At 42.1% G+C, this 26,290-nt stretch overlaps 1 protein-coding gene across 1 annotated transcript in view; it reads left to right on the top strand.

The window, feature by feature from the left end:
- LOC117555585 (MAP/microtubule affinity-regulating kinase 4-like) overlaps nt 1-26,290 on the top strand; it is a 66,564-nt gene that overhangs the window by 5,936 nt on the left and 34,338 nt on the right. Inside the window, 3 exon segments of the mRNA XM_034230500.1 lie at nt 22,837-22,884; nt 22,887-23,060; nt 24,691-24,732. Coding sequence (XP_034086391.1) covers nt 22,837-22,884; nt 22,887-23,060; nt 24,691-24,732 — 264 coding nt within the window.

Raw genomic sequence — 26,290 nt, 5'->3', positions numbered from 1 at the left:
ATTAACATTGTACTCATTTTGAGCCCGGCTGTGCCATGGGAGACGCTGCCACCTTTCCTCACTGACCTGTCATGTGGTTTTCACCATGCTCCTGACTCACTAACTGTCAGGTGTTTATTGCCTAGCCTGCATCTAGTACCTAGTAACACTCATAGAGATGGCAGAATCCAGGAGGTACTATGATCTTTTTATACGAACACGTTGTGGATGGTTTGGAAAGTTGATGTCAGCCAACACCCAAATGTAGGACTCCGAACCATGATGCTGCATTAAGATTTAGCCATGTATTCCTATACTAATCTAAGTAAAGACCGTCATGACAATAGGAACTTAACTTTACAGTCACTTAATACCTTATCATATATTTTCAATTTATGATCAGGGTTTTTAGCCTCCTGGTGTTTAGTGGTTTATGTGGGATGGCTCTCTTCTCCTGTTTAGTAACTGCAGGAGTGATAAAAGCGTTTTTTTCAGAGCAGTATAGCAATAATTGTGCCTATTAAATGCTTGATGCTTTGCCATGATGCTGTTTTGCTCGTGATTGAGTAATGTTCTCGTGTGAAACAGAACTCTTCCTTTGTATGCTGAGAAATCCCTGTAATAATCCTCAGATGAAGCTACTACATCAGTGCTACTGCTGTTGTGACATCAGTAGTTTTGAGGGTTTTCTCTTCACAGAACAGGTCATGTTAAGATGGCCCATTTTATTATAGTGCATTGTAGCCAAAACTGGTCGAGAAGACTTTTTTGTAAGCATTGCTGGGAATAAGCTATGTGCCTGTGAGCCTGATAGTAGAATGATTGCTGTGCTCACTCAGTCACAAGCCACTCTTGTTGGCAACCTCACCATGGCAACAAGGGGTCATACATATTATCCCTTCCTTACCCACTCTTGTCCATTTCAACAAACACACATGCACACAGTCATTTACTTTCACATTTAAAGTCATGCCCAGTATTTTAGTTGACTCTATTTTTTTACTCTATGAACTATCCGGATATCTGGCAATTCAAGTAAATGCTAGTTCAAAGTAATGATTCATCCACAGAAAGACCATTTGTATATCAATTCATCACACTAGTTACCAAGAATTGTTGAAGAAATCAGTATCGGCCGATACCGATAGCCGATCCGATCAAGTGGGCGGGGCCTAAATGGAAGATTTAAACATCACTTTAAATCTTCCATTTAAAGGGATGTTTAAACTCAGTTAATGGGGCTCATTCACTGGAGCTTCCACAACAACAATCAACTTAATTATTACATTCAAATGATGTACATTATTCAAGTTTACATTCACTTTGGATAATAAACAGGGAGAGATGAGGAAGCGCTCTCTTTTTCTCTCCCTCTCTCTCTCCCCCCTCTCTCCCCCCTCTCTCCCTCCCTCTCTCCCTCCTGACAGCCTGTCAGTATCTCATGCAGCTCACTGATCCAGTAATGAGTGACCCGACAGTGAAGAATAAATATATGTATAATAACTAGTTTAGCTTGTTCCAGAGGTAGATCAAATAGCTAAGTAGGTCTAACTCTTGGTGTTTTGCTCCGCTCACCGGTCCGTCTCAGCGGGCGGAGCTGCAGGATTTCTGCTTCACACACACGTTGCATACCGCTATTTTACTGTCTTTTTCGGACACCTTGAAATACTGCCAGACCGGTGAAGCCATTTTGGCGAGATTGTTTTGCCGCACACAGAGAAAAGTGTCATGTATTTACGTCATGCGATCGGCTCTCGCGATCGGCATGTTTAGAGAGCACCGATCGATCGGTAGAGAGTGAGTATCGGCCGATCTCGATCGGTGACCGATCGATCGGAGCATCCCTAGACGTGGCTAAATAAATCTATTTTGACCTCTGACATCTCCTGAAATGGTTACAGTGTATATCGTACCGACCGGCCTAATAAAAGGTGGTGGCGTTGCCATTTATGTGAAGAATAAGTTTAGTGTAACCACGTTGGTTTCCAAATCAATCTGTAAGCAACTCAAATGTTTAGCCTTAAATATTGAAGTGGCAAAGGGTTAACAGGTCATGGTGGTGGGCTGTTACAGACCCCCCTCAGCTATCAAGGAATCCTTGTCTTCATTGGCAAATCTTTTATCACAACTAGACTACAAGGTAATAGTGCTACTTGGAGATTTTAACTGGGACTGGTTAACTGCAGTGTCAGAGGATTTAAAAAACCTTTGTATCTCTTTGAATGTTACTCAGATTGTTGACAGTCCTACTCGCCCTAACATTAAGTCCCCTAATAAATCCTCCCTAATTGATGTCATTCTAACTAATGTTCCCTATACATACTCATCTGTGGGAGGGTAACACTTTATATTAAGGTACACAAATTAACCATCAACTAGTTGTTTTAACATGCATATTAGCAGTATAATAGGCTCTTTATTAGTCATTATAAAACACTTATTAATGCCTTATTCTACATGACCATATTCTACAAGTAATAAGCCATTAGTTGAGAGTTTTTCCTCAATAACCCTCTAATTAGTGCTTATTTGTTGTCAGTAAGGACGTTGTTGTACATGAGATGTGGTTTTAATATGCTCTGCTTCATCTGGGCCTAATAAGGCAGTAGTACCACAAGAATAGTAATTCTCACAATTGTTGTTTCATAACCTCCTGCAGAACTAAGAACATCATAAACACTGTCACACAACTCGACCCGATATATTGCTCCTCCTGTTGCTTTGTCATCTTCTGAGAACATTATCACCACGTTGTAAATCAATCATACAGTAGCAAACAGACAGCCAGAGCCTTCACACCCGGACCCACACTCTGCATGTTGGAACTCTCTGTTCCCACCACTGCCTCTCTTCTGTTGTTCAGCCTCTCTCCTGTCACTTCACTTCTGACTCCATCAAGTCCTGGCACCCAAAGTCACAGAAACCCAGAGCCATGACCGACGCACCATCTGGTCCAGGCAGCATCCAAGTCCTCCATGTTCCTCACCGTTCTCCCTTAGGACACGACAAAGGGAGCAACTTTTTGTACTTTACAAACATTACTTTAAGCCTCGTAACTTTTGAGTTATTAATGTATCCCCTCTGTAACATTTAACAACAGTTTATGACAGAGTTCATGTTACAATTGCATTAACATGCATCAAAAAGTTAGCATTGGTAAAATGCAGTAAACATTCAACATGCCATCATCATCATCACAAGAAGCCAATAGCTGGTGTTCGTATTTTACTCCTAATGATGGGATCACGTACTTTTCTATTGGTTAAGCAAGCATTTTATCTTTCTGGTTCATCAACTGGTACTAGTCTAGTACTAGTAATAGTTTTGAATTCACTGTCATGGATATAATGTTCAAACAAGGCTTCTTTAACTGAATTAAAAATTATCAATTTTTAACAAGTAAACCTCAACCCAGCTACAGAACCTTTTGTACATGGAATCATATATATTAAGTGCGATCTAAACAATCTACTTTTACTTGAGAAGTGACATTGTCTGTGTCCAAATTAAATCTTTGCGTTGTGGTTTTCCACGGGCCTTGTTAATAACTTTCATATGATGTATCTCTCCCTTTAGCTCTTTGTGACCTCTGACAACTGTTGGTCTTACAATGACTTTGCTCATGTTTGTCTGTTGTTGTTGTTATTGTTGTTGCAAAATACTGACATTAATCAACTTGAGATCTGCTTCTGGGAATGTGTTGGCATTAACGTTAATTCATTCTACCTAACCTGCTGAACCTGCATCGGCTATAGACCTGCACATGTTTGCATTTAAACTTTAGTTGTAATGTTTTTTTCTCAGTCAGATGTTGGTTTACTGCCAAAGATGAAGTGAAATACGAGTTTGTCTGTCTTGTTGTACTTGTGTTGTGTATTTCCGAGGCTCAAGTGCTTCCAAGATTAAAGAAACATGGAAAATAAGTTTAACTTGGAGGACATTTAGTCACTTACTTAAAGTCCCATCATTAGCATCAGTTTAGGTTAGAGTGAACAATGAGCTGGTAAAGCTTAGGGGGGTTCCGAGCTGTACTTTTAGACAGCGAGGGTTCCTCGAGGTTGGAAACAGTATTTCTGTACTTATTGTTTATGTACACTGGGAATAGAAAAAGAGTTTGCTTAGGGCCAGTTATGAACTTGCATCAGTGTGTGAGAGAGGTAGAGAGAAAAGGACGTCATGTAGGCTGAGTGCGAGTTTGCACATGTTCAACTGTGTGTTCTTAGAGAAAGAAATCCAGCATGTTCATCTGTGTGACCCCGCGGGGCAGATCAGGGCTTTTGTGTTCCTTGGACAAATGAAAGATTCATGACATCGCTGTCGTGACATGTTTCCCCAAATAAGCGCTCACCTCTGATGCCCCATACAACAGCATTAGTTTCAAATAAAAATACACAAAACACAATGATAAACAGCTCCAGGGTTTCAATCATGTAGCTCGCTTAGGCCAACTGAACCATGTGTGATCAGTATAAAATTAGGCAGGATTGCATTAAATACCCTGTATTAGGCTAGATAGGTGGGCCAGTTGCAAGGACATTTCCAACTTTAATCCCTGGAAAGGTGATTCAGGTAACTTCTGTTTAGCCTCAACAGCAACTTCCCATGCCCATGAGCCAGGCGCTTTTCTCCGAGGAGCCCTGCTGATACTTGTCAGGGGGAAAGTATGAAAGTGTGGATGTAAAGCAGGGCAGTGCTGGGAAGAGAGCTTAAGAGATTTAGCAGACCTTCCTGTAAAAGGCTTGGTTAATAGCACACGGTGGCAGGTTTATAAAATAAATGTACGTTTTAGGTTCCTTGCTTAGACTAGTCCAGGGGTCTGCAACCTTTTGACCAAAAGAGCCATTTTGCTCCCTTTTCCAAAAAAATATTATTATTATTTCATAGCTTGATAGCTTATAAAGTTGTATTTATTGTTATATCATAGACAAAAACTACATTTTTTTTGCATTTATTATTTATTAATTATAAAAACTGTTACCTCGAATAAGAAACAAAGAACTCCTATAAGGAGAATTAAAAATAATACACAGGCCTACTTTAAAATAAATGAAACACAGCACTTGGGGAGTCCTCTGCACATTTTGAAGGACAACAAATATAATTAAAATGGGCCTACTTTGAAATATATAAAACATATAGCTGCACCCTAAAAAGAGTTAAAGGTGGGGTCGGTCATTTTGGAGAAACCAGCTCGAGATCGCTAGAATTTGAAAATACACAACCGGAAAAAATCTGCCTCTTCCTTACAGAGCCCCTCCTCCAACACGCAGGAACGCGCACATGACCAATGAGGGCACGAGATAAGTTTGTGCACAGATGGAAGGCTGACAGGCAGGTAGGCCATCCAGTTATTTTAGCCGTGCCGGCTCAGATGATTGGTCGTGCTTTTTACAGCTTTTCATTGCTATCGGGACGTTAAGAGCATTCCATGGAATATAACAGTGTTTTCTGCAATAAATTACATACCCCATTGAATTATGACTGAAGATCTTCAGCTGTCTTCCTCTCCCGTGTTGTTCCTCGATACGTAAAGGCTGCAGCACCTGCTTTGACAACTTCTCTCTACATATCAAACATACCGGTAAGCCAGAACCGCTTGCTGTGAAAGCATATAACTCTGTCCACGCAGAATTAAATCCTGTGTTCCTCCGATACTTTATTTTCTTTGATTTATCCATAGTTCGCTCATCGAGCCAGGGGTCAGGTTATTCGCCTGCAAGAAAAGGCGCTCGCGCGGGACCGTAGCAGGATGTGACGCATATTTTAGTTGACCTAATTAAAACCGTTTAGTTTTTGTATTTATGTGTCACAGTATCACCTCAAAATACAAGATACGAAACATTTTCAACCATGCAACAAAATATAAATAGTCCTACAAATACTTTTATTTTATTTCCTTCTTATTTTTGTCTAAGCTCAAGGGAGCCAGAGCAGAGGGCTCTCGAGCCGCGGGTTGCCGACCCCTGGACTAGTCTTACTTGCTTGAATACCATCTTACCTTATGCGTCTGTCGTGTTTGAGCACAACTCTTTTCCTAACGGTTTTCCATCACCCAATGCATCCACTGCCCTCATCTTCCTCAGTGTGTGTAGAGAAAGTTGGAGTTTCTGTACGGGGCCCTTTTTTTTTTTTAAACCTGTGCACTCTGATCAAGTTCCTAGTTCTGTATTTATACCAAATGGTATTAAACACATTGCTGGCTCTGCATCAGAGGGCATTGAGATTAATCTAAAAATTGTTTATTCAACTTAATTATAAAAATCCCCTCTGATATTGCTTAATGTGACTCTTGGCAAGACTATTTTCTGTAAAAATTCTGTTCCCACAACATCTGGTTATTGTAATGTGTGTTTGTTAAGTTTATTAGTTAAATTAATTGAACACAAATGTAACTGCCATGGCTCATTGTAGGCACACAATCTTTTCCCGCCAGCTATTATGTAATTCTAGTTAAGACGTTAGTCAGCCATGGTGCTGAACAGGTGGCGTTTTCTGGAGATCGGGCTACCGTGTGAAAAATGACACTGTTCACACACACACACACACAAGCACAGACACACTAACACAGACCCCTGCAGACAAACACATAATTGCACAGATACACACAATTACAGAAAGGATCCGGCTGAGCAGAGAGGACACTCAGAGGCTGCCACCCGGAGCACACAGTCGCTCCGTTGTGTTGGTGTGTAACGGGGCTCGGCTGCTGTCGGTCGTCTCTCAGGTGTCGGCTTACCGTCCTCCGTGCCGCTCCTCAGGCCTCAGCTGCTGCCGCTCACCCATGCACATTCAATGTCCACTCTGAAGTGTGTTTGCCCCTTTAGTGTTAGTATCTTGTCAGGGGGGCTACAGCTCCATGCATTTTGAATGAGTTATACCTTTATTTTAATGGCCACGTCAGCCGTTCTCTCATGAAAATGTCCTGAATCAGGTCTGGACATTGTCCTTTCACATATATTGACAACAGAAAATGTTCCATGTCAGAAGCTTTCTCACATACTCAGTGTACTTGGTTTATGGAAGTGGTGGTGCCGCTTTAGAGCGTGCAGAGCAACGATTTGTAAAGAGAACTGGTTACAACATTGGGGGGAGGGCCCGTTCATTCCTATGGAAGTTACTCAGTGGTGCACAAAGCAAAAATTTGACTGATTGGAGGTACAAAAAGTACCTGGATCACTCGGGCCTTGGACCCATATAGCATGAGCACTTGAGTTTCCCTTATGCCCGCCTCTGATCTGCCAGTCACAGCTCAGTCAAAGAAATGCAAAGTGAAAATAACTCTGGATTCGACTTTTAGAACGTTTCAAGACGTCTCTTTCCCAATGTACACTGAACAAAAATATAAACGCAACACTTTTGTTTTTGCTCCCATTTTTCATGAGATGAACTCAAAGATCTAAAACATTTTCTATATACACAAAATAACCATTTCTCTCAAATATTGTTCACAAATCTGAAAAGATCTGTGATAGTGAGCACTTCTCCTTTGCCGAGATAATCCATCCCACCTCACAGGTGTGGCATATCAAGATGCTGATTAGACAGCATGATTATTGCACAGGTGTGCCTTAGGCTGGCCACAATAAAAGGCCACTCTGAAACGTGCAGTTTTGCTTTATTGGGGGGGTCTGAGGGGGTCCGAAAACCAGTCAGTATCTGGTGTGACCCTCATTTGCCTCACGCAGTGCAACACATCTCCTTCGCATAGAGTTGATCAGGTTGTTGATTGTGGCCTGTGGAATGTTGGTCCACTCCTCTTCAATGGCTGTGCGAAGTTGCTGGATATTGGCAGGAACTGGAACACGCTGTTGTATACGCCGATCCAGAGCATCCCAAACATGCTCAATGGGTGACATGTCCGGTGAGTATGCTGGCCATGCAAGAACTGGGATGTTTTCAGCCTCCAGGAATTGTGTACAGATCCTTGCAACATGGGGCCGTGCATTATCATGCTGCAACATGAGGTGATGGTCGTGGATGAATGGCACAACAATGGGCCTCAGGATCTCGTCACGGTATCTCTGTGCATTCACAATGCCATCAATAAAATGCACCTGTGTTCGTCGTCCATAACATACGCCTGCCCATACCATAACCCCACCACCACCATGGGCCACTCGATTCACAACATTGACATCAGAAAACCGCTCACCCCCACGACGCCACACACGCTGTCTGCCATCTGCCCTGAACAGTGAAAACCGGGATTCATCCGTGAAGAGAACACCTCTCCAACGTGCCAGACGCCATCGAATGTGAGCATTTGCCCGCTCAAGTCGGTTACGACGACGAACCGGAGTCAGGTCGAGACCCCGATGAGGACGACGAGCATGCAGATGAGCTTCCCTGAGACGGTTTCTGACAGTTTGTGCAGAATTCTTTGGTTATGCAAACCGATTGTTGCAGCAGCTGTCCGAGTGGCTGGTCTCAGACGATCCTGGAGGTGAACATGCTGGATGTGGAGGTCCTGGGCTGGTGTGGTTACACGTGGTCTGCGGTTGTGAGGCCGGTTGGATGTACTGCCAAATTCTCTGAAACGCCTTTGGAGACGGCTTATGGTAGATAAATGAACATTTAATTCACGGGCAACAGCTCTGGTGGACATTCCTGCTGTCAGCATGCCAATTGCACGCTCCCTCAAAACTTGCGACATCTGTGGCATTGTGCTGTGTGATGAAACTGAACATTTTAGAGTGGCCTTTTATTGTGGCCAGCCTAAGGCACACCTGTGCAATAATCATGCTGTCTAATCAGCATCTTGATATGCCACACCTGTGAGGTGGGATGGATTATCTCGGCAAAGGAGAAGTGCTCACTATCACAGATTTGTGAACAATATTTGAGAGAAATGGTTATTTTGTGTATAGAAAATGTTTTAGATCTTTGAGTTCATCTCATGAAAAATGGGAGCAAAAACAAAAGTGTTGCATTTATATTTTTGTTCAGTGTAAGTCGATCGGTAAAGGTATTCTTTGACCCAATGACTTCACTGACAGACACGGTAGTTGTACCACAGTTTGACCGCTACAAAAATGTGTTTTAACGCCCGGCGCACTTCCTGGGGCTTGGTGCAGTCTAATGCGACTACACTGCTGCCAAAGAGCCAGTTTGTTAATTGGTCATAAACCACGCTCTTGCTGATCCTTTTAACTTGCTTGACGATTTCTGCCCTTTTTTAGTTCTAAAATCTCGTCGTCTCTTATTTTCGTTTCTGTTTTCGAGTAAATTACCTCTTTCTCCCTTGGATGTTTGTTTCCCTCCAGTTTACACCAAGGCACATGGAAACGTCATCAACACGCTCACTGTGTATTTTCCAGGCAGTGAGCCGCTCTTTTCAGGAATGTCTGTTAGGTCTGAAAGATCTAAACATTTGCGTTCTCACTTACAGCTCCTCTGGGTTTTGTCTACATCATTTTAGGGATGCTTTTTGAAAAGGGCTCATGTTTCTGCAACGCCTTCTTTTTTCATTATGCAACCTACTTGTTTTTCATTCCTATCACATAAATAGTAGAGTGAAGTAACAATATGTTACATGCGTATCATCAGTTTGTTGCTGAGTCACTTGTGGTTTACTTCATGTTGCATGTTGTTCAGCTGTATGTGATAAAGACAGTATCATGAGATCTGTGTGTGTGTGTGTGTTTGTGATAATGTTCTTTTTAACCAGAGGACATGTCTCATTAGATACAGCTGTCACGGTTTCTCTCCATTAGCTTCCGACAGAATCTCTGCAACCAAACAAAGTCCTGTAATAGCTGTTAGCAGAGACGCTGTGACCTGCTCACTCTCACAACACAGCATTTCCTATTTGAGTTGTCCTTCGGGGTTAAGCAGACATTTTTGCCTTTCAAATGTGTAATGGCAGAGATGGTAGTACGTAGTAATTGCTGACGCCTTATGTGTCATGACTTCCTCTTGCAGTCACCTTTGACACACTGTAATCTTAAGCCAACACTTCCTGGAAAACAGTCTTTGTTGACTTTTTACATTTTCAAACCAACAAGAGACCTTTTTAAAATACTAGTTGTTGAACTAAACTATCCACCATGTCAACCACTTAGTCAGACTATAATTTCTAGTCTATGAAGCAAAACCAGCCACTGGCAGCATTCCAACTGCTTGTTCTTCTACGGACAAATAGTTATTCTTATTCCGCCGGGTTATTTTGCCGCTCTTCTACTCCCACATTCCACATCGCAGAAACTCCGTTCAAACTTCAAAACGTTCAGCTCGATCGGAATCGATGGCTATTACTTTTCTCTTTCATAACTTTCATAATTACAGAGATATATCCCATAATTCATCACATTTTTAACATGGAAGTCAATGGAGAAACTCTTCAGACTTGAAAAATCTTCATGCGACTTCAACTGCTAACTGCTCCTTCATATTTTCACTCAGAAACCTCATTCCAACTTTTAAATGTTACACATCTTTCTGACATTATTCGTGTTACGCAGCTTTTAAATGAGATTCATACTTTTAGAGATATTAAACATTGTTCAGACCTTGGTAAAGAGCATCCTTCAGATTTTAACATTAGTGTGTATTGCGCAGCTCGTTAAGGCTTAACAGTTTATTTTATTTTTTTAAACCTGCCATAATTCCTAAACCATACACTCCTTGGACATCATTTTTCATGACAAATGTAAGAAAAGATGTCTTAGCTTGAAAAAAAAAAATAAGCAAAAATATTGAACAAAATGCCTCTTGAGGGCATGAAGTGACAAAAACTTTCAACATGTCTCCATTAAGAACCATTGTAAATTCAGCGTGATTTTTCCTCACAGCAGCAGCTGCACACCTTTAGTTAATCTGCCAAAAAGGCCACATTATTGACCCGAAAGTACACAAAGCACACTTCAGACGCTCAGGGTCCTTGACATGCTTCACGCGTTGAAATTTCACCAATATCTGTTACGGTTCTTCAACAAAACGTTCACATGTAAGAGGTTTATCTATCATTCAGATCAATGGAAAGGCACATGATGGTTAACACTGTGGCCCTGAACAGCTCTACATCAAATCTGATGTTACGTAATGTGGTGTTACGTAATGCAGTGTTACTATGGCAACGCATCCCTCGCCATAAAACACGATGTTGCTGTAACCCCAATGGCCATTCTCCAATCGTCCCCCAATCTTCGCTTGTATATCACCGGTCGATGCCTCAACAGCTCTACGCCAAATCTGAAATCTCACCATATGCCGTTTCCATGGCAACGCATCCCTCGCCAAAAAATACGATGTTGCTATAACTCCTATGAAAATGGTCCAAAAGTGCTCAAACTTCACATGTGTGCTAACAATCCAGCCGTGAAGACATCTACGGGACAGTTTTGAGATTTCTTCAGATGCCGTTGCCTTGGCAACATAATGCTCGCTATGAAACACGGTTTTCTCATAACTTCAGTGAAAATGCTCCAAACGGCCCAAAACTTCACAGGTTTGGTAACGATAATCAACACATCTAAGCGTATTATGGGGTTTCATGAAATGCCGTTGCCATGGCAACAGATCCCTCGCCATCAAGTTAGTTCAAAAGTTTGCAGTTCAAATATTCTGCTGGTTTTCCAAGCCTTTGTACTTTCTTTTCTTCTCTTATCACACACATTCAAGCCCCCAGTGTTCATGTATCATTTCAATCTTAATTATTCACTTTCTTCTTACACATTACATTTCAGCATAGCAGTTTAGAGTCAGCTTTTCAGCATAAAGCATTCCCACTAGCAAATTATTCAGGAATTTCATTCTCTAGTTTGAGCAGTGGCGAGCCGTGAGGGCCCTCTGTGAGGGCCTAAGATATTCTACAAAATAATATTTAAAAACATTAAAAAAAAAATATTTTTTTATATTTTTTCATATATTTTTTTAGTTATATTTTTCATTAGTTTTACCAAAATAACTTGATTTAATTGTATTTAAAATAACATTTCCAAAGAAATAAATCCTTCGAATCTGCCTATTCAGTTTCTGTTGGAATGTGAAGGGTTAAATGAAAGAAGCTCGTCTCTGCGAGTGTACTGTGACCAGGCGGTCCAGCTATGAATTCACAGAGGGCCCCGCTATAGTAACTGAACGAGAGAGTAATGTCAAATGACAGTACAATTGACCAATCAAATCTTCCCTCTAAATGGGTGGGTGTTATTATCGCGGACTTTATGACAAGTTCCGCCCGCTGTGAAACTTTTCTTGTTTCCAAAACAACAACAACTTCCTGTCAACAGGAGTTATTTTGTTAACTCGCCTTCAAAATAAAAGCATGCCAAATTACACTTAAGACATACAACTGCAACGAAAGTAACAAACACAATGCAATATCCTTTTCAATTTCAAAGAACACAAATAGGGTAATTTACAGGTGTTGTTTTGTGTGGTAGAGGGTCACTTTCATTGATGCGTTTTGCACCCCGGGCCGTTGTTTTGATATTCCGCTGAAGTATACGCTGTGACGTAATAACTCGAGGGAAGGGGTGGGGGTCAGAGGGCCTAGGTATAAAAGTCACGGCTCGCCACTGAGTTTGAGATGATATTAATAAGCAGGTCTCTTTAAACAAAGAAAAGCTTGTTGTGGCCTCACTTTTTTGGCACAAATGTATTTATTTATTGAGATGTAATAAACAGGGTAACTTGGAGAGGGTCCGACTCCGACCCTTGTCAATTAACTACAGGGGTCCCTCAGGGCTCTGTTCTTGGTCCCCTCCTCTTCTCCCTGTACACAAACTCGCTCGGATCTGTCATTAGCCCGCATGGTTTTTCATACCACTGCTACGCTGACGACACCCAATTAATTCTGTCCTTTCCCCGCTCAGAGACCCAGGTCGTCGCACGCATCTCTGCTTGTCTAGGACATCTCTCAGTGGATGTCTGCTCACCTCCTCAAGCTCAACCTTGACAAGACTGAGCTGCTTTTCCTTTCGGGAAAAGATTGTCCCACTCTTGACCTAACGATCAACATCGGCACCTCTGTTGTTTCCCCGACTCAGACTGCAAGGAATCTGGGTGTGACCCTAGATAACAACCTGTCCTTCACTGCAAACATCGCTGCTACAACCCGTTGCTGCAGATACACGCTTTACAACATCAGGAAGATACGTCCCCAGCTGACTCAGAAAGCGACTCAGGTTCTGGTCCAGGCTCTCGTCATCTCACGCCTAGACTACTGCAACTCCCTCCTGGCTGGTCTACCTGCATGTGCCATCCGACCTCTGCAGCTCATCCAGAATGCAGCTGCTCGTCTGGTCTTCAACCTTCCTAAATTCTCCCACACCACTCCGCTCCTCCGCTCCCTTCACTGGCTTCCGGTAACTGCTAGAATCCACTTCAAGACACTGGTACTTGCGTACCATGCTGCGAATGGATCTGGCCCTTCCTACATCCAGGACATGGTTAAACCGTACACCCCAGCGCGTGCACTCCGCTCTGCATCAGCCAAACGGCTCGCTGCAGCAGCACTGCGAGGGGGACCCAAAGTATTTATTTGTGTAGTTTTTGCCAAAATTGGTTGTTATTGGAAAAAGGTGAAAACTCTTTAACTGATCCCATTTTACAGAGAGACTTTCCTGTTCAGCCATACCTATAGCGTATATGGTTTTGGTAGACACAGTCCCTGTGACGCATTAGTACAGAAATCATGGGTGCGCTCACTTTGTATTATCTGCAAAGAAAGTGCTGGGATGAATAGGCTTAACTCTCGGCTTGTTCACAACCTGTCTGTTCATCTCACTGCATGTTTCTTATTCCATTAGTCTTCATTTTAGGAATGTGGGCTGGATGTCGTCATGCAGATATTTAGTTGAGTAGGGTGTTATCAGTACCAGTAGAAATAATTGCCAAAACTATGATAATAACAGTCGTTTTCCTACATCTAATTTATTAGAAAACCCTGTAGTTTTTGAGACGTTTGTAACTCAGTGCATGCAGTGACAGCAGCTTTATGGAGCAGTACATTACAGAGAGAGAAAGCGGTGTCTCGCCAAGGAGTGACTCAGCGCTTTAATCCGCTGCTGTGGATCCAACCTGAATAAATCCGACCAGCGCTCAGCCTGCTCTGATGATCCCTCAGTGAATGATATGCTGAGTAATGTGGCAGATCTCCAGAGACAAATGTGTGTCGGCACTGTCCATACTGAGGCATCAAGTTACACTTTTAATGCTGGAGCCAGATTGTGTCAGACTGTATGAGGGAGGCCATCTTTAACTGATAAATTGTGGTAGTGTCCTCAGCTTTGATTCTTCTGACTCATGTGGGCAATTATTTTAAGAAACTCACCATGTCAGATGGCAGAAGTTAAGAAAATCAAACTTTTTCTTTATACTCCAAGATGTAGGTCAATAGACTCAACAAAGTAAGCATTTTGTTGCCATTCATTTATTATGCCTACATCTTATAGTGTATTCATACAATAAAAAGTAATTGAAGGATGTTAAATAACTTGCATTACATCCTTGGAGAAAGCAAATGTTCATGATGCATTAAGCATTATTGAGGAAAGTATCTATATCTAAAAAGTGACTCCCACCGTGATGAGTTTTATGTTTTTACATGGACTGACTTATTTTCTGGCATTGGAAAAGTTTCCTTCCCCGAGGGCTCTAGCAACCCATTCCAAAACTATGGAAACTATTCAGAAATGCAAACCTCGCCAGTGTAATGAGGGAGTCCAGTGAAGCTTTTTTACCTTTTTAATATTCGGCAGGTAAAACACAAGAGCCTGCCCTGGGGGAATACAGAGTACATTTCAGTGAAAGGAGCCTTCCAGCCAAAGGGTCTGACTCACAGTCTAATGGTTATCTGTAGGAATCTGAATGACAGCGTTGCTGTAGTTGTCCCCACATTTTCTTTCATTCAAAATAGAAGCAACATCAGTAGGAACAGTTAGGGAACATTAGGGATGGGTTGTTGATTTATTAACAATTAATAGGGATGCACGATATTGGTTTTTTGAAACCGATACCGATAACTTCCTGCTTCTCAAGACCGATACCGATAACGGATAATACACGCCACTAATTATTTTAACGCGATTAACGCATGTGTATTTTTTTTCCTCGGCCGCCCCGTAGTTTCAGAGTGCATCAAGTTTAAAATACCATCTACAAGCTGATGCTGACAGCCCCGCTCCTGCCGCCCGCTTGTGGCAGACCACACTTCCACGCTCACCGGCAGGCACCGACTGGCCATCTGGAGGACCGGGAGGGTGTGTGTATGTGTGGCCCGAGCGAGCGAGAGAGAGACCTTACGTGCATTGTTGTTGTTAGCGCAGCTAGCTAGTACCAGATGCTAACGGATATAAGGAGCTGTTTAAATGAAAACAGAGGAGCGACATTTCGCCACAACTGCGCCGAGCACTTGACTTTATGCAGGAAGCCAGACAGTGGGACATTGTACGAAAAGTCAGCAGACTCAGCACGGATAGTGCGCAACATGATTGCAGCGTCCAGGCAGCTCCGGTTCGAGCATATGCCTTGAGTTGCACATAGCTCCAACGCCCATACCACCGACGACATGTTTGTTTACTGTCCTGGCTTCACGGCCACACACCATTTACGTCACAGCCAGGCATGAGTTAGGGAGCGCTGGATTTGTGAAGAACTCCCCTCTTCCTAAACCACTAATACCACAGTACTGGCAAAACGGGAGGAGCCGAGTGAAAAACAAGCGCCCCTCATCCCAATCCACCCACACCGCAGTATGTTTTTATTTTTTTACCCAAAAAATATATTGTATATTATCGGGGCTATTAATACTGGTATCGGGTTTATCGGGATGACGTCATAATTCCTAATATCGGACTGATAATTATCGGGCCGATAATTATCGTGCATCCCTAACAATTAATATTGTGCTCATTGCTCACAGTGTAAAGTCATTTGATGTTGCTTTATGCAACAGTATCCCATCCAAAGGAAAGTCGAAATATTTGACTTTTTGTTATTCTTCTAAATCATCATGTGTTCCGCCCACACTCCCGCCACTCTTTACTTTCTGTTTTTAAAAGAGTAGAAAGATCTAAAGAATTAGTCATGAAATAATATCCTCTACAAATGATTATTTCCTGTGATAAAAGGTCCTGTACAAAAAGTAGACATGATTGTGGTGACACGGTAACAGTGAGACTGTTATCGTGTTTGATAAGGTTCTCTGATTGGATTTGTATTTTGAATTTGTGAAGTGGCCAGAAATAAATATTCAAATAGTATATGTAAAGAATACTGTGAGTTTGTTTGTGGTCAAAGCTGAAGCTAATCTTAGATCTCCACACATTCCCTCAGCCCATGAGGTGTCCGAGTGATGATGGTGGTGAATAAGAACATTTGTGTTTTATTTCCTGTTGTGTTCCCTTGATGGATTCTGGCTAATATTTGTTGCAGATTCATTGTATTAAATATTTCAATAAACTTTTATTGAGTTTCTCACTAAGTACGATGGATTTTTAGCTTTAGAAACAAATTCACATCACTGAAAACTTTCATCCATTCATTCTCATAGCATCTCCTATGTGAAAATAAATAGTTCCAGATCACAGGAACGCTGAGAGCCCAGCAGGCCTCAGAGAATCAGCCTGTCTGTCACTGACGCTCTCTGGCAGCTCCTCTTCCTCGCGGGGCTGCCAGGAAACGCTGGCCGAGTGTCGCAGCGCAACATGTGACACTCAGCCTGTCAGTGCTGTGATATCTGTCTCCAAGACAGGAAGTGACACAGGTTAGGTTCATGCAACATCCTGCTGCTCTTGACACAAACTCCTGATGGATGACTGACATCTGAGGAGTTCACACAGGGATAGTGAGTTAGGTTCAGCAGAGAGAGAAAATAAGGATCTGGTGTGTGGGTTGACAAAGCCATTCGTCAGCTATATTTGGCTCTATTCAATATAGTTGAAGTTTAGAGAGTTTAGTAGCTGACATTAAAGAAAGTGGGGTGGAAATGATAGTCAGATTTAAACTGTGGATGCTGTGATTGTATGAGAGGCATTACACAGACACTATTATTGCAGATCTGATGGTCCTTTTATAAAGACCACCGATCAAACTATATCCAAGCTAAAATAGGCTGATAAATATCAGTTGCTGATTTATCAAAGCACTATTAAACATTGTTATCCTGATATTAAGCCCTAAATAGCCCGTAGCCCCAATGGTGTAAACTCTCCAGTTAAGGCTGTTTCAATATTACTTTACACAACAACAACAACAACGTACAATAATAACATTATAACATTGATAGAGTAAGTGCATGTGCACTCCAAACTCTCTTTTGCTGTTTATCCTTTTCAACGTACTCATTTACACCAGAAATAGACCTTTGATTATGTTTAACTGCTCTGGGACATGGTAATAAATCAAACCGCCTGACATCCATGGTTAGCTGTTATGAACCACATTCTACAGTGCGGTTCCTTTTTGTTTTTGAGTATTAGGAAATGGCAAATGACAACACGTTAGCATAAACCATACATACCATGTGTTTTGTATTCATGACGTCAACATGTTAACTGATCCCTCTCCATTCATTGTTATTGTCAAAGCGTTATCTCCCTGTTGTGTGTGTGTGTGTGTGTGTTGTTGTGTGTGTGTGTGTGTGTGTGGTGTGGTGGTGTGTGTGGGTGTGTGTGTGTGTGTGTGTGGTGTGTGTGTGTGTGTGTGGGTGTGTGTGTGTGTGTTGGTGTGTGTGTGTGTGTGTGTGTGTGTGTGTGTGTGTTGTGGGTTGTGTGTGTGTGTGTGTGTGTGTGTGTGTGTGTGTGTGTGTGTGGGTGTGTGTGTGTGTGTGTGTGTGTGTGGTCACACATCCTGTCTTTACTCAATAGCTCATACACGCAATTACTCACCACTACAGTACATCAGGGCGGGGTCCATTGTCTGAAACATGTTTGTGTTCACACTACGAGGCTTGACGTTGCAGATGTCTCCCCCCCCCCCCCCCCCCTCCTATCGTAATTAAGAACCACGATGACGGAACAAAGAGAAACAGCTAAAGACATTTGCATGCAGAGATATTTATGAGTGTGTATTTGCAGAGTAAGCAATAATTCCTGCATTAAACTAAGAAAAGGAGAAACACGACTGTGATATATTACTTTGGCCTCGAATGATCACCTATGGCAGAGAAGAAGCATGTAAAGAACACAAAAAACCAGGCACTGGGAGGCCGTTGTTTTTTCTTCAAACTGTAAAATATATTAGTTTCAGCTTAAGAAGTCATAACTTTGAAGAACAAAAGATGCAGAGCAGAATTCGGCACATTCAAAGCAGAAGACCTGCATCACAACTTAATTGAATTTCCATTGCATTGTTATTCAGCCGCACGCCCACACAGATCAGCACAGAGATAAGATCTGCTGTACTGTAGAGAGCGTGAGGGAATGCCAAACACTGCAATCATGCATTCCATCAACATATTTCACTTCTGTAATTCTTTTGTACTCATGACGTAAAGATCATACTCGTGATACCTCTGTTATGTGTCCTCGCGACTACACTTTTCCTTATGAGGCTTCCCTGTAGATCACTGTTGGAGCAGAGCCCATGTACTAAGTCTTAAGTCCTTACTGCAGTCCTTATTCTCTTGGCTTGTGGGTTAATATATATATCATTTGTTTTGCTCACTGATCATTATCAACACCCTGCAGACATTTCATGCCATCATCTAATCGAAACGGTTTTGATCTGCCATGGAAGGTGAATATGTTCTTACAATTTTGACATGGGGAAGTATTTTCTATTATTGTGTACATCTAAGTTATGAGTAGACTAAATGATAACGAAAAACCTCTCACTATCAGCGGCATTCACATGATAAGCGACATAATCGTCTCTCTGATTGGCTTGGTGCCGGTGTGATCCATGGCTAGGTGTCAGCGCTTCCTCATTGCCGCTCACATCTTGAAATTGACGCAGAGCGTTGCACGAAAGGTTCAAATTATTTCAACTTTGACCTAGTAGTTACCCCTGACCTTTCGATCGCCGAACCAATGAGATGATAGCTCTATGTAGCGGACCAAGCTAGCTGGGGATGTAACCATAGAAACAAAAATATACTAGCCATTTTCATTGCAAGGCTCTGCTACCAACCTTGCGGTGAGCAAAGAGGCAAATTGCTTATCATGTGAATGCAACGTTAGGCAAATATCATTCAACAGCACCACGAACTGCAGCCTCCAAAATAAAGCTTTCTTTGTATTATGTTTTTTCTAGAATAATTTAAAAGATTGAAGAGTCTCTGTTGTTTTAGGAATGCTTCCCTCTTTTAGCTGAAGTTGACACTTGATGAAAAGGGAGGTGTGTTTTGTTTTTAGAAACCGTGTAACCTTGTTAAAGATGGGATGAAACGATGATAATGCTGCTGTTGTTGAAAGGTTGATGTTTTCTGTGTTTTTAGGAGCCACACATTCACACGTTGTTTTGTTGTTGAGAGCACGTCAGGCTGTCATTCCTCAGCCACGCAACAATTTAAAGGATTTGAATTTGTTTTGCTTTAGGACAGAAATTGCATAGTGAGTTTATGTAAACGGTTTTGCCCAAAACTGGATTTATGAGATGGATTTATTATTATAGAATTCACCTGAAGTGAACTTTCACAACATTGATGGCTGATGGCAGCAACATAGATCGTGTTTCCAATCATCAGGATGACATGCATTACAATGATTAGGATTACATTTTTACAACAATCATGTTTATCTGAACATTTAAAAAGGGAGCAGCACGAGTTGTGAAATCATCAGAAATGAAATTCAGTGTGAAGGGACATCGTGCAGCTTGTTTGCTGAATGTGCACATCACACACTTACACCGAAGCCTCCAACCAGCTCTCCATGCTTCTTCCATACCATGTCACTCTACATGCATAATAGTGTGGAGGGCCTTCCTCCCCTCCCAAATACCTCTGCTGGCCTCAGACACACACACACACACACACACACACCACACACACACACACACACACACACACACACAACACACACACACACACACACACACAGGCCTCTTCCTGAAAGAAAGAGCATGGTAATCAGAAGGAGTGGGCGAATCGATGGACTGCACTCCTTGAAAGGCGTAAATGGGACGGGGGGGAGGGGCGGCGGGTGATGGAGGGCGGCATGGAGCTCAAATTGATGTGAGGTTGCTGAAAATGAAGATGGCAACACGAGACAAAGAGAGGGCTGGTCCAGGCCCCGAGAGGAGAACGGAGGAAGGGATGCAAATTGATTTGTCTGGGGGATGGGAAGAGCAAGGGAGAAAGGAGAAGGGGGAATACATGGGGGAGGGGTGAAGAGGAGGTGAAAATGAACGTGGTGGAATAAATGAGGAAAAGCAAAATATTCTGCCGGGTGGCTGAAGTCCTATAATTGCCTTGATATTAACTGTCATCTTCAAAACCAGATAACATGCTTCTGCTCCTGAGCTTTTATGAGTTTCACTTTTCTGTACTTTTTTTTGTTCCCAACTTATTTACTTTACCAGGTTCCACCCACAAAGACTTGTTACTGTGGTCAGCTTCATATATATATATGAAAGTTAAAAGTGGATTTTTTGTGTACTGATTTATGATACGTTTTGACAATAAAACAGTTCACATTCTGTGCATAACCTTTTTTAAGATTGAAACTGTTCCCTTTCTACTTCCTCTTTCCAAATAAAATTGTTTTCATACGATGCAGAAAATTGTTCACCTTTCTTCATTCTAATTCTACTCCTAATGAACGACAATGCTATAAATCCGGCAGTAGTGTCAGGAAAAGCATGCTTGTGATGGATAATGTATTTTTGTTCTCAGGTTTTTGGAATATATCTATTATCAAGTGACTGGAAGAATTTGGGCTCAGCACTAAAACTCACTAAAACCGTTTGTAGAAATATTCACCTTAATGTTTGACACTGCCCTGTGAGTTTTCAGTTATAGTTATCAAAGGTCTGAGTCTGTGCGCTCTCCTTGGCGTGTGCTGGAAAGTGGTTAGACCTAGTGATCTTACCACTGTTGTTTACCACATTGGGTGCATTTCAAGGTGATGTGGTGTTATCTGACTTCTGAGCTGTGCGTGTGTGTGAGAGAGTGTGTAGTTCTCACAGTGTGGAAGTACAGAGTCATTGTGCTCAGGGCTTGTCATGAGTTGCACAGTTTCTCTTGGCTCTATATTTTCCCTCCTCTCTCAGTATGCAGTCCCAATATCAAATGCTCTGTCTGACATTGTGGCCTATTTCAGTATTGTGGTGATTTTATAGATTTTTGGTGATGCCTCGGATTACTTTGAACCGGTGTTTAAACTATGTGGGAAATAATGTGAGTCCATCTCAATATACATGGACACAAGGCCCATGTATTTCTCACTGAAGAAAACGTCTGAGGTTACTTTTACAACCCTTTGTTAGCTTCCAATGTGGCAATGTGAGCCTAAACTTAAGTTAGCAAATAAGAAAGTAAAACACCCGCTTCCTTCGCTCTTGATTTGAAGTGTTACGTAACGTCCGCACGGTTCCATCGCGTGCTTCAACGGAGACGCTTCCCATTCACTTTAGGGTGCCGTCAAGCTTTGCCGAACTGCATTGTGGTTCCGTCGCGTCGCTCGATTCAAAAGTTGAGAAAAGTTCAACTTTTCAAGCGTCGACGGAAGCGCCAGCCAATCAAATCATATGCCAGTACAAGCTCTAGCCAATCAAACCGTGTGCTTGTGAGTCCGGGGGCGGGAGACTAATGTGAATTGGTTGTTGGTCGCCACGCCAGACACGCCCACCAGCAAGCTTCAACGTGACGGAACCGTGTGGACGTACCGTTAGTGCTTGTTTCCATGGCAGTGATGCCTGATGGGACCTGATATAAGATGTGTGGTCCTATTCTTTCTTATTTCCTTGTTCCTCCTGTCAGCTCATCTTAAGATGAAAAGTTCAAGCTAGTTTGTTTCCAGGGGATATTTCTGTTGCTTCTGCTCGGTGCTTAGAGAACAGCAGATGGAACGGATTAGGGTTTGATGTTTATGCTCCAAGGCCTCACTTGACCTGAAGAGTTCAGATGCTGTCAGGATGTGTGTCTGTCAAGTGGATGGTTGCAGAAAAATAAAAAAAACTGCTTTATATTGGTGCTGCAACTAAAAAGAACTTTCATTATTGATTAATCTGCCGAATGTTGTCTGGATTGTTTGGCCTATTAATTGTCAGAAAATAGTGAAAAATGCCCATCGCAGTTTGAACTTGTCATGTGAATAGAGTGTTTCAGATCAGTGTGTGGATGGCTGCTCGTGTTGTACAGACACAGCAGCACGTGTCCATCACCGCTGACCTCAAAGCCACACATGAATGTGAGGAATGCAGACTGAGGGGTCAGATCAGATTCATAGGTGGCCTGGTTTTTCTGGCTTTATGGTGTGTGGTACTGAGTCGCAGTCACATGACCACAGGACCACTAGAGTCAAGGTCACATGGTGTTCGTTGGGCTCTTTGATGTCATGGAGAGGGTTTCATTCAAATGTGTTATCCAGTGCTGATGCCAATACAGATTGTGATTCATGAACACTGAATGCTCCTTCCAATTCTGACTAGGGTTGGGTATTAGTTAGAATTTTACCGTTTTCAAATTCTGATTCCGGTTATGCTTATCGATACCGGTTCTTAAAATGTACCAAGACAGTTGTTACCTAGCATCATTTGGTAACATCTCTCTTGGTACATTCTTAACATGATGATGACACTCCATTGGGTCCCAGGTTTTTCAATTTTTTTCATAAACCAATTGCAGTTTAGTATGTAGAAATAGAACACATCTATCTGAAAGGCCATCTAAAAGCAAAACTCTTTATTCAAAATGGCGGACACATTGTTTAGTTATACTGGTGGTTAACTGGTCCCTCTGTCTCTCTCTTCCAGCATACCTCCCTGTCGGCCAGCCGCTCAGAGAAGGGTACCGGCTGGTCGAAGGCCGCTCACTTGGTGCTCGATGTCGTAACTCCATCGCCTTGTGCTCAGATGAGCAGCCGCACATCGGAAACTACCGGCTGCTCAAAACCATCGGCAAGGGCAACTTCGCCAAGGTCAAGCTGGCACGACACATCCTGACCGGCAGAGAGGTGAGTGAAAAGAACCAGGAAGAGGTTCCCAGGTGTCTGGAAAAAGCTGGCAGACAGTCGACACATGTTCTAGTCACTGAAAAGTTGTGGAATATGCTAAAAATCTTGCTTTAATGTTGGGAAAACTACATGAGCACACTCCTAAGGCTTGTCACATGATAAACACATGACATGACTTTCTTCCCAACTAGTTTAAAGGGTTGAATAATGTTTAAATGATAAGCTCTTTGGTCTGGTTGCTAAAGTTAACAAGCTTGCTTGCTGGTTTTGGCCTACAAATGTTTGTGGTCTGTGATTCAACTTTGTCCAGAAGCAATGGTTTCAAATGTGGTCTTAGGCAATTGTATAACATAAAATAAAACATAAATATAAATGGATAGAACTCCAAGGCCAACAATTGTATGGGAGCCGAGCTGTAATGCAAGTCAAACATGCCTAAGTACTATCTAAGTACAAAGCTGCATTGTTGAGTTAGAGTTAATAATAACATGATATGAAAGGGTTTAACTCGTGTAGCACTGAAGGGGAAGGACAATAGGATCAAATCAAAGAGTCACTGGCAGTTCATAATCCTAGAAATGTTACATTTAGTGCTGATTTGTCAACAGCTAACGTATCACTGCAAGTAACTATGAAGTCATGCATGCTGAGAATGATGAGGCTGAAGGAAAAGAGTGGATGGTTTGGGAGCAGAACAGAGCATACCCTGTGACTCAGCCCACAGAAGGAGTTTTAAAAAGGACTATTCCACAGAGTTCAGAGCACCTTGTGTTCCCTTACAGCCAGCCAAAAACCATCCTGCCTCAGCACAATCCAAGTCTTGAAGAGACACAGCCAGGTTTACTTGTGTGTGTTTAATATACTGTAGTCTTTCTTCTCGTAAAAACCTGACCTACATTAGTTTGAGTGAATGTGTCCATAGGGCTCAGTGAAGCTGTGTGTGGTCTGCCGCTGGCTGCATCATGTGAAGCTGTTGTGTTCCAACCGTATACAGCGGAAGACGGTCATACTGTGGTGTTTGCCGCAGTCTGTGACCCGGGTCATCACATGTTGTTAAGCCTCTTATGAGCCTTGTTTGTTTGTTTAGTGGATTTGATCTCATGTGTTCTTCACAGGCTGGAACACACTGTCATTTGAACTGTTGGTCAGCGCTGCTGTGTGCTTTTGTTTTGTTCTAGTTCATCTTGTGAACTGTAGATAATATAAATTGTAATGCATGATTTATGTAATCCAGAGAGCATTATTCAGTAGTTGCAAGACTGTTAAGGGCAAAGACAGCCTCATGCCGATTTTAGACTAAAATAGTTCATGATAAATACAAATAGGGCTGAAGCTATGAGTAGGTAAGACAAAAAAATAATCAGCAAATAAGTTGATAAATTAGTAATATAAAGCCAAATTCGATCCTTTGCTATTATCTGATTTGTATTTGACAAAAAGATGAATTAGGAAAATAATCAGCAGATGAATTACCAATGAAAATAATGAAAAAGGGAATCCCTATGAACCCCAAGCAGTTTTAGAGTGACGTAAGGGTTTTTTCTACGGAAACAACACAATATGGTTAGAAATATGGAGAAGTCTTAAATATCTTAGATTTTTTTACATTGTCTAATTTCTTTATCTGTTGTTTCCTTCCAGGTTGCAATAAAAGATCATTGATAAAACCCAACTTAACCCAACCAGTCTGCAGAAGGTGAGTGAAATGCAACAGTGTGTTTGTGTAAAGATGAATCAAAGACAGGAAGAAGTATACCTCGGCCATCTGTTTCTTCTTGGTGCTTATTATTTTGTAATATTGTCTTAACGGTTACTATAAAACATCATAACTGTTGTCCTATTGTTATGTTTTTGGTGATCCCTGTCACCTCCAGCTTACCTCATGTTATCGCTGTTACTCGAAGTATCCTTAGGCAAGAATGAACACACACATTGCTCCTGATGGCAGAGCCAATAGTGGGTGTGAATGTTTAACACTCCTGATTAGCAGGTGGCATCTTGTATGACAGACTCTGTCACTACTGTGTGAATACTGACTTCAGTTGTAAAAGTGCTTTCAAAAGTCAACAAGATTAGGAAAGCATTATATAAATGCAATCCATTAAGCATGTAACCTCTTGAACTACATGATATATGTGAATGCATCACATGTAATGGCAGTCTGTATCCTGAGTGTGTTTATTTGCAATTGCGTTGCATCACAGAAGCATCTTTTGATGTTGTTTTGCCTTGGGTTATAGCCCTCAGGTTTGCTGCTGCGTGCAGCAGTAATTCTGAACTTTGACCTTTGCGTTGTTATGTGAAACAACACAAAGGCTGCAGGAGCTGAGAAACGTTGCATTAGTTCGGGGAGGGTTTGTTAAATGTTGATACTTGGGAAGATGCCTCTTTCCAAGTTCAGCTGTCCCTCTTCTGTTTGATAAAACCCCTTCCTGTCCAGTTATATGGGTCATTTTATGGAGACATTTCAATAAGCTAGAGACACGGAGTTCTACTTTGTGTCAATATCACATAACCATCATGTGTGCACACTAGGGATGTTAGATTCACCGATTCTCATCGGTGCACCGGCATAAACATTCAAGATTGCGAGTGCACCGGTTGAAAGAGTGCACATCGGCTACAGTTTGGGTTGAACTCGCGATGCAATCGATTGTAGCGTCTTTGCATCGGTAAACAAACGATTCATTCATATAATACCCTCTCATCCTGTCAGCACTCAGCAGAGACGATCTTTGATCTTTGCTTCGCACTACGGAGGGCCGAGAGTCTCAGTTATCAACACACATGGAAGTCGAGGAGAAAGAGAAACACAGCGCACCGAAAAAATACCTACAAATCAAACGTTTGGTAACACTTCGGATTTTTCAAGAAAGACGGTCAACTTCACAAATCGCTCGCAAATTGTAAACGATGCCGAGCCGCTTTAAAGTACACAAGTAGTACGAGGAAGTTAGCGACGCACATAAAGAGGCGACATGGGGTCTGCGGCTGAAAAGAGAAACCTGAAAGTTAGACATGAGTGAAATCACTCAGTGAGGTGTTCTGTCAGAGAGAGTGGTGTTTAGTTTACAGCAGCCTGTGACGGCCAATAACAGTTTAAATGTCTTCCTCACTGTAAGCAGTTAAGAAATACCTGTTTGTGAAAGAGGTTATATTCTTTATTGTTCCTATAGAAACCACTGCTTTCTGCTCACTGGTGAGTTAGCCTATGAATGAGTGTTAAGCACATCAGGCTGGCAGCTGTATGGGCA

Source organism: Gymnodraco acuticeps, unplaced genomic scaffold (assembly GCF_902827175.1).
Source record: "Gymnodraco acuticeps unplaced genomic scaffold, fGymAcu1.1, whole genome shotgun sequence".
NCBI lineage: Eukaryota > Metazoa > Chordata > Actinopteri > Perciformes > Bathydraconidae > Gymnodraco > Gymnodraco acuticeps.
This window is presented reverse-complemented; position numbering and strand designations above follow the sequence as displayed.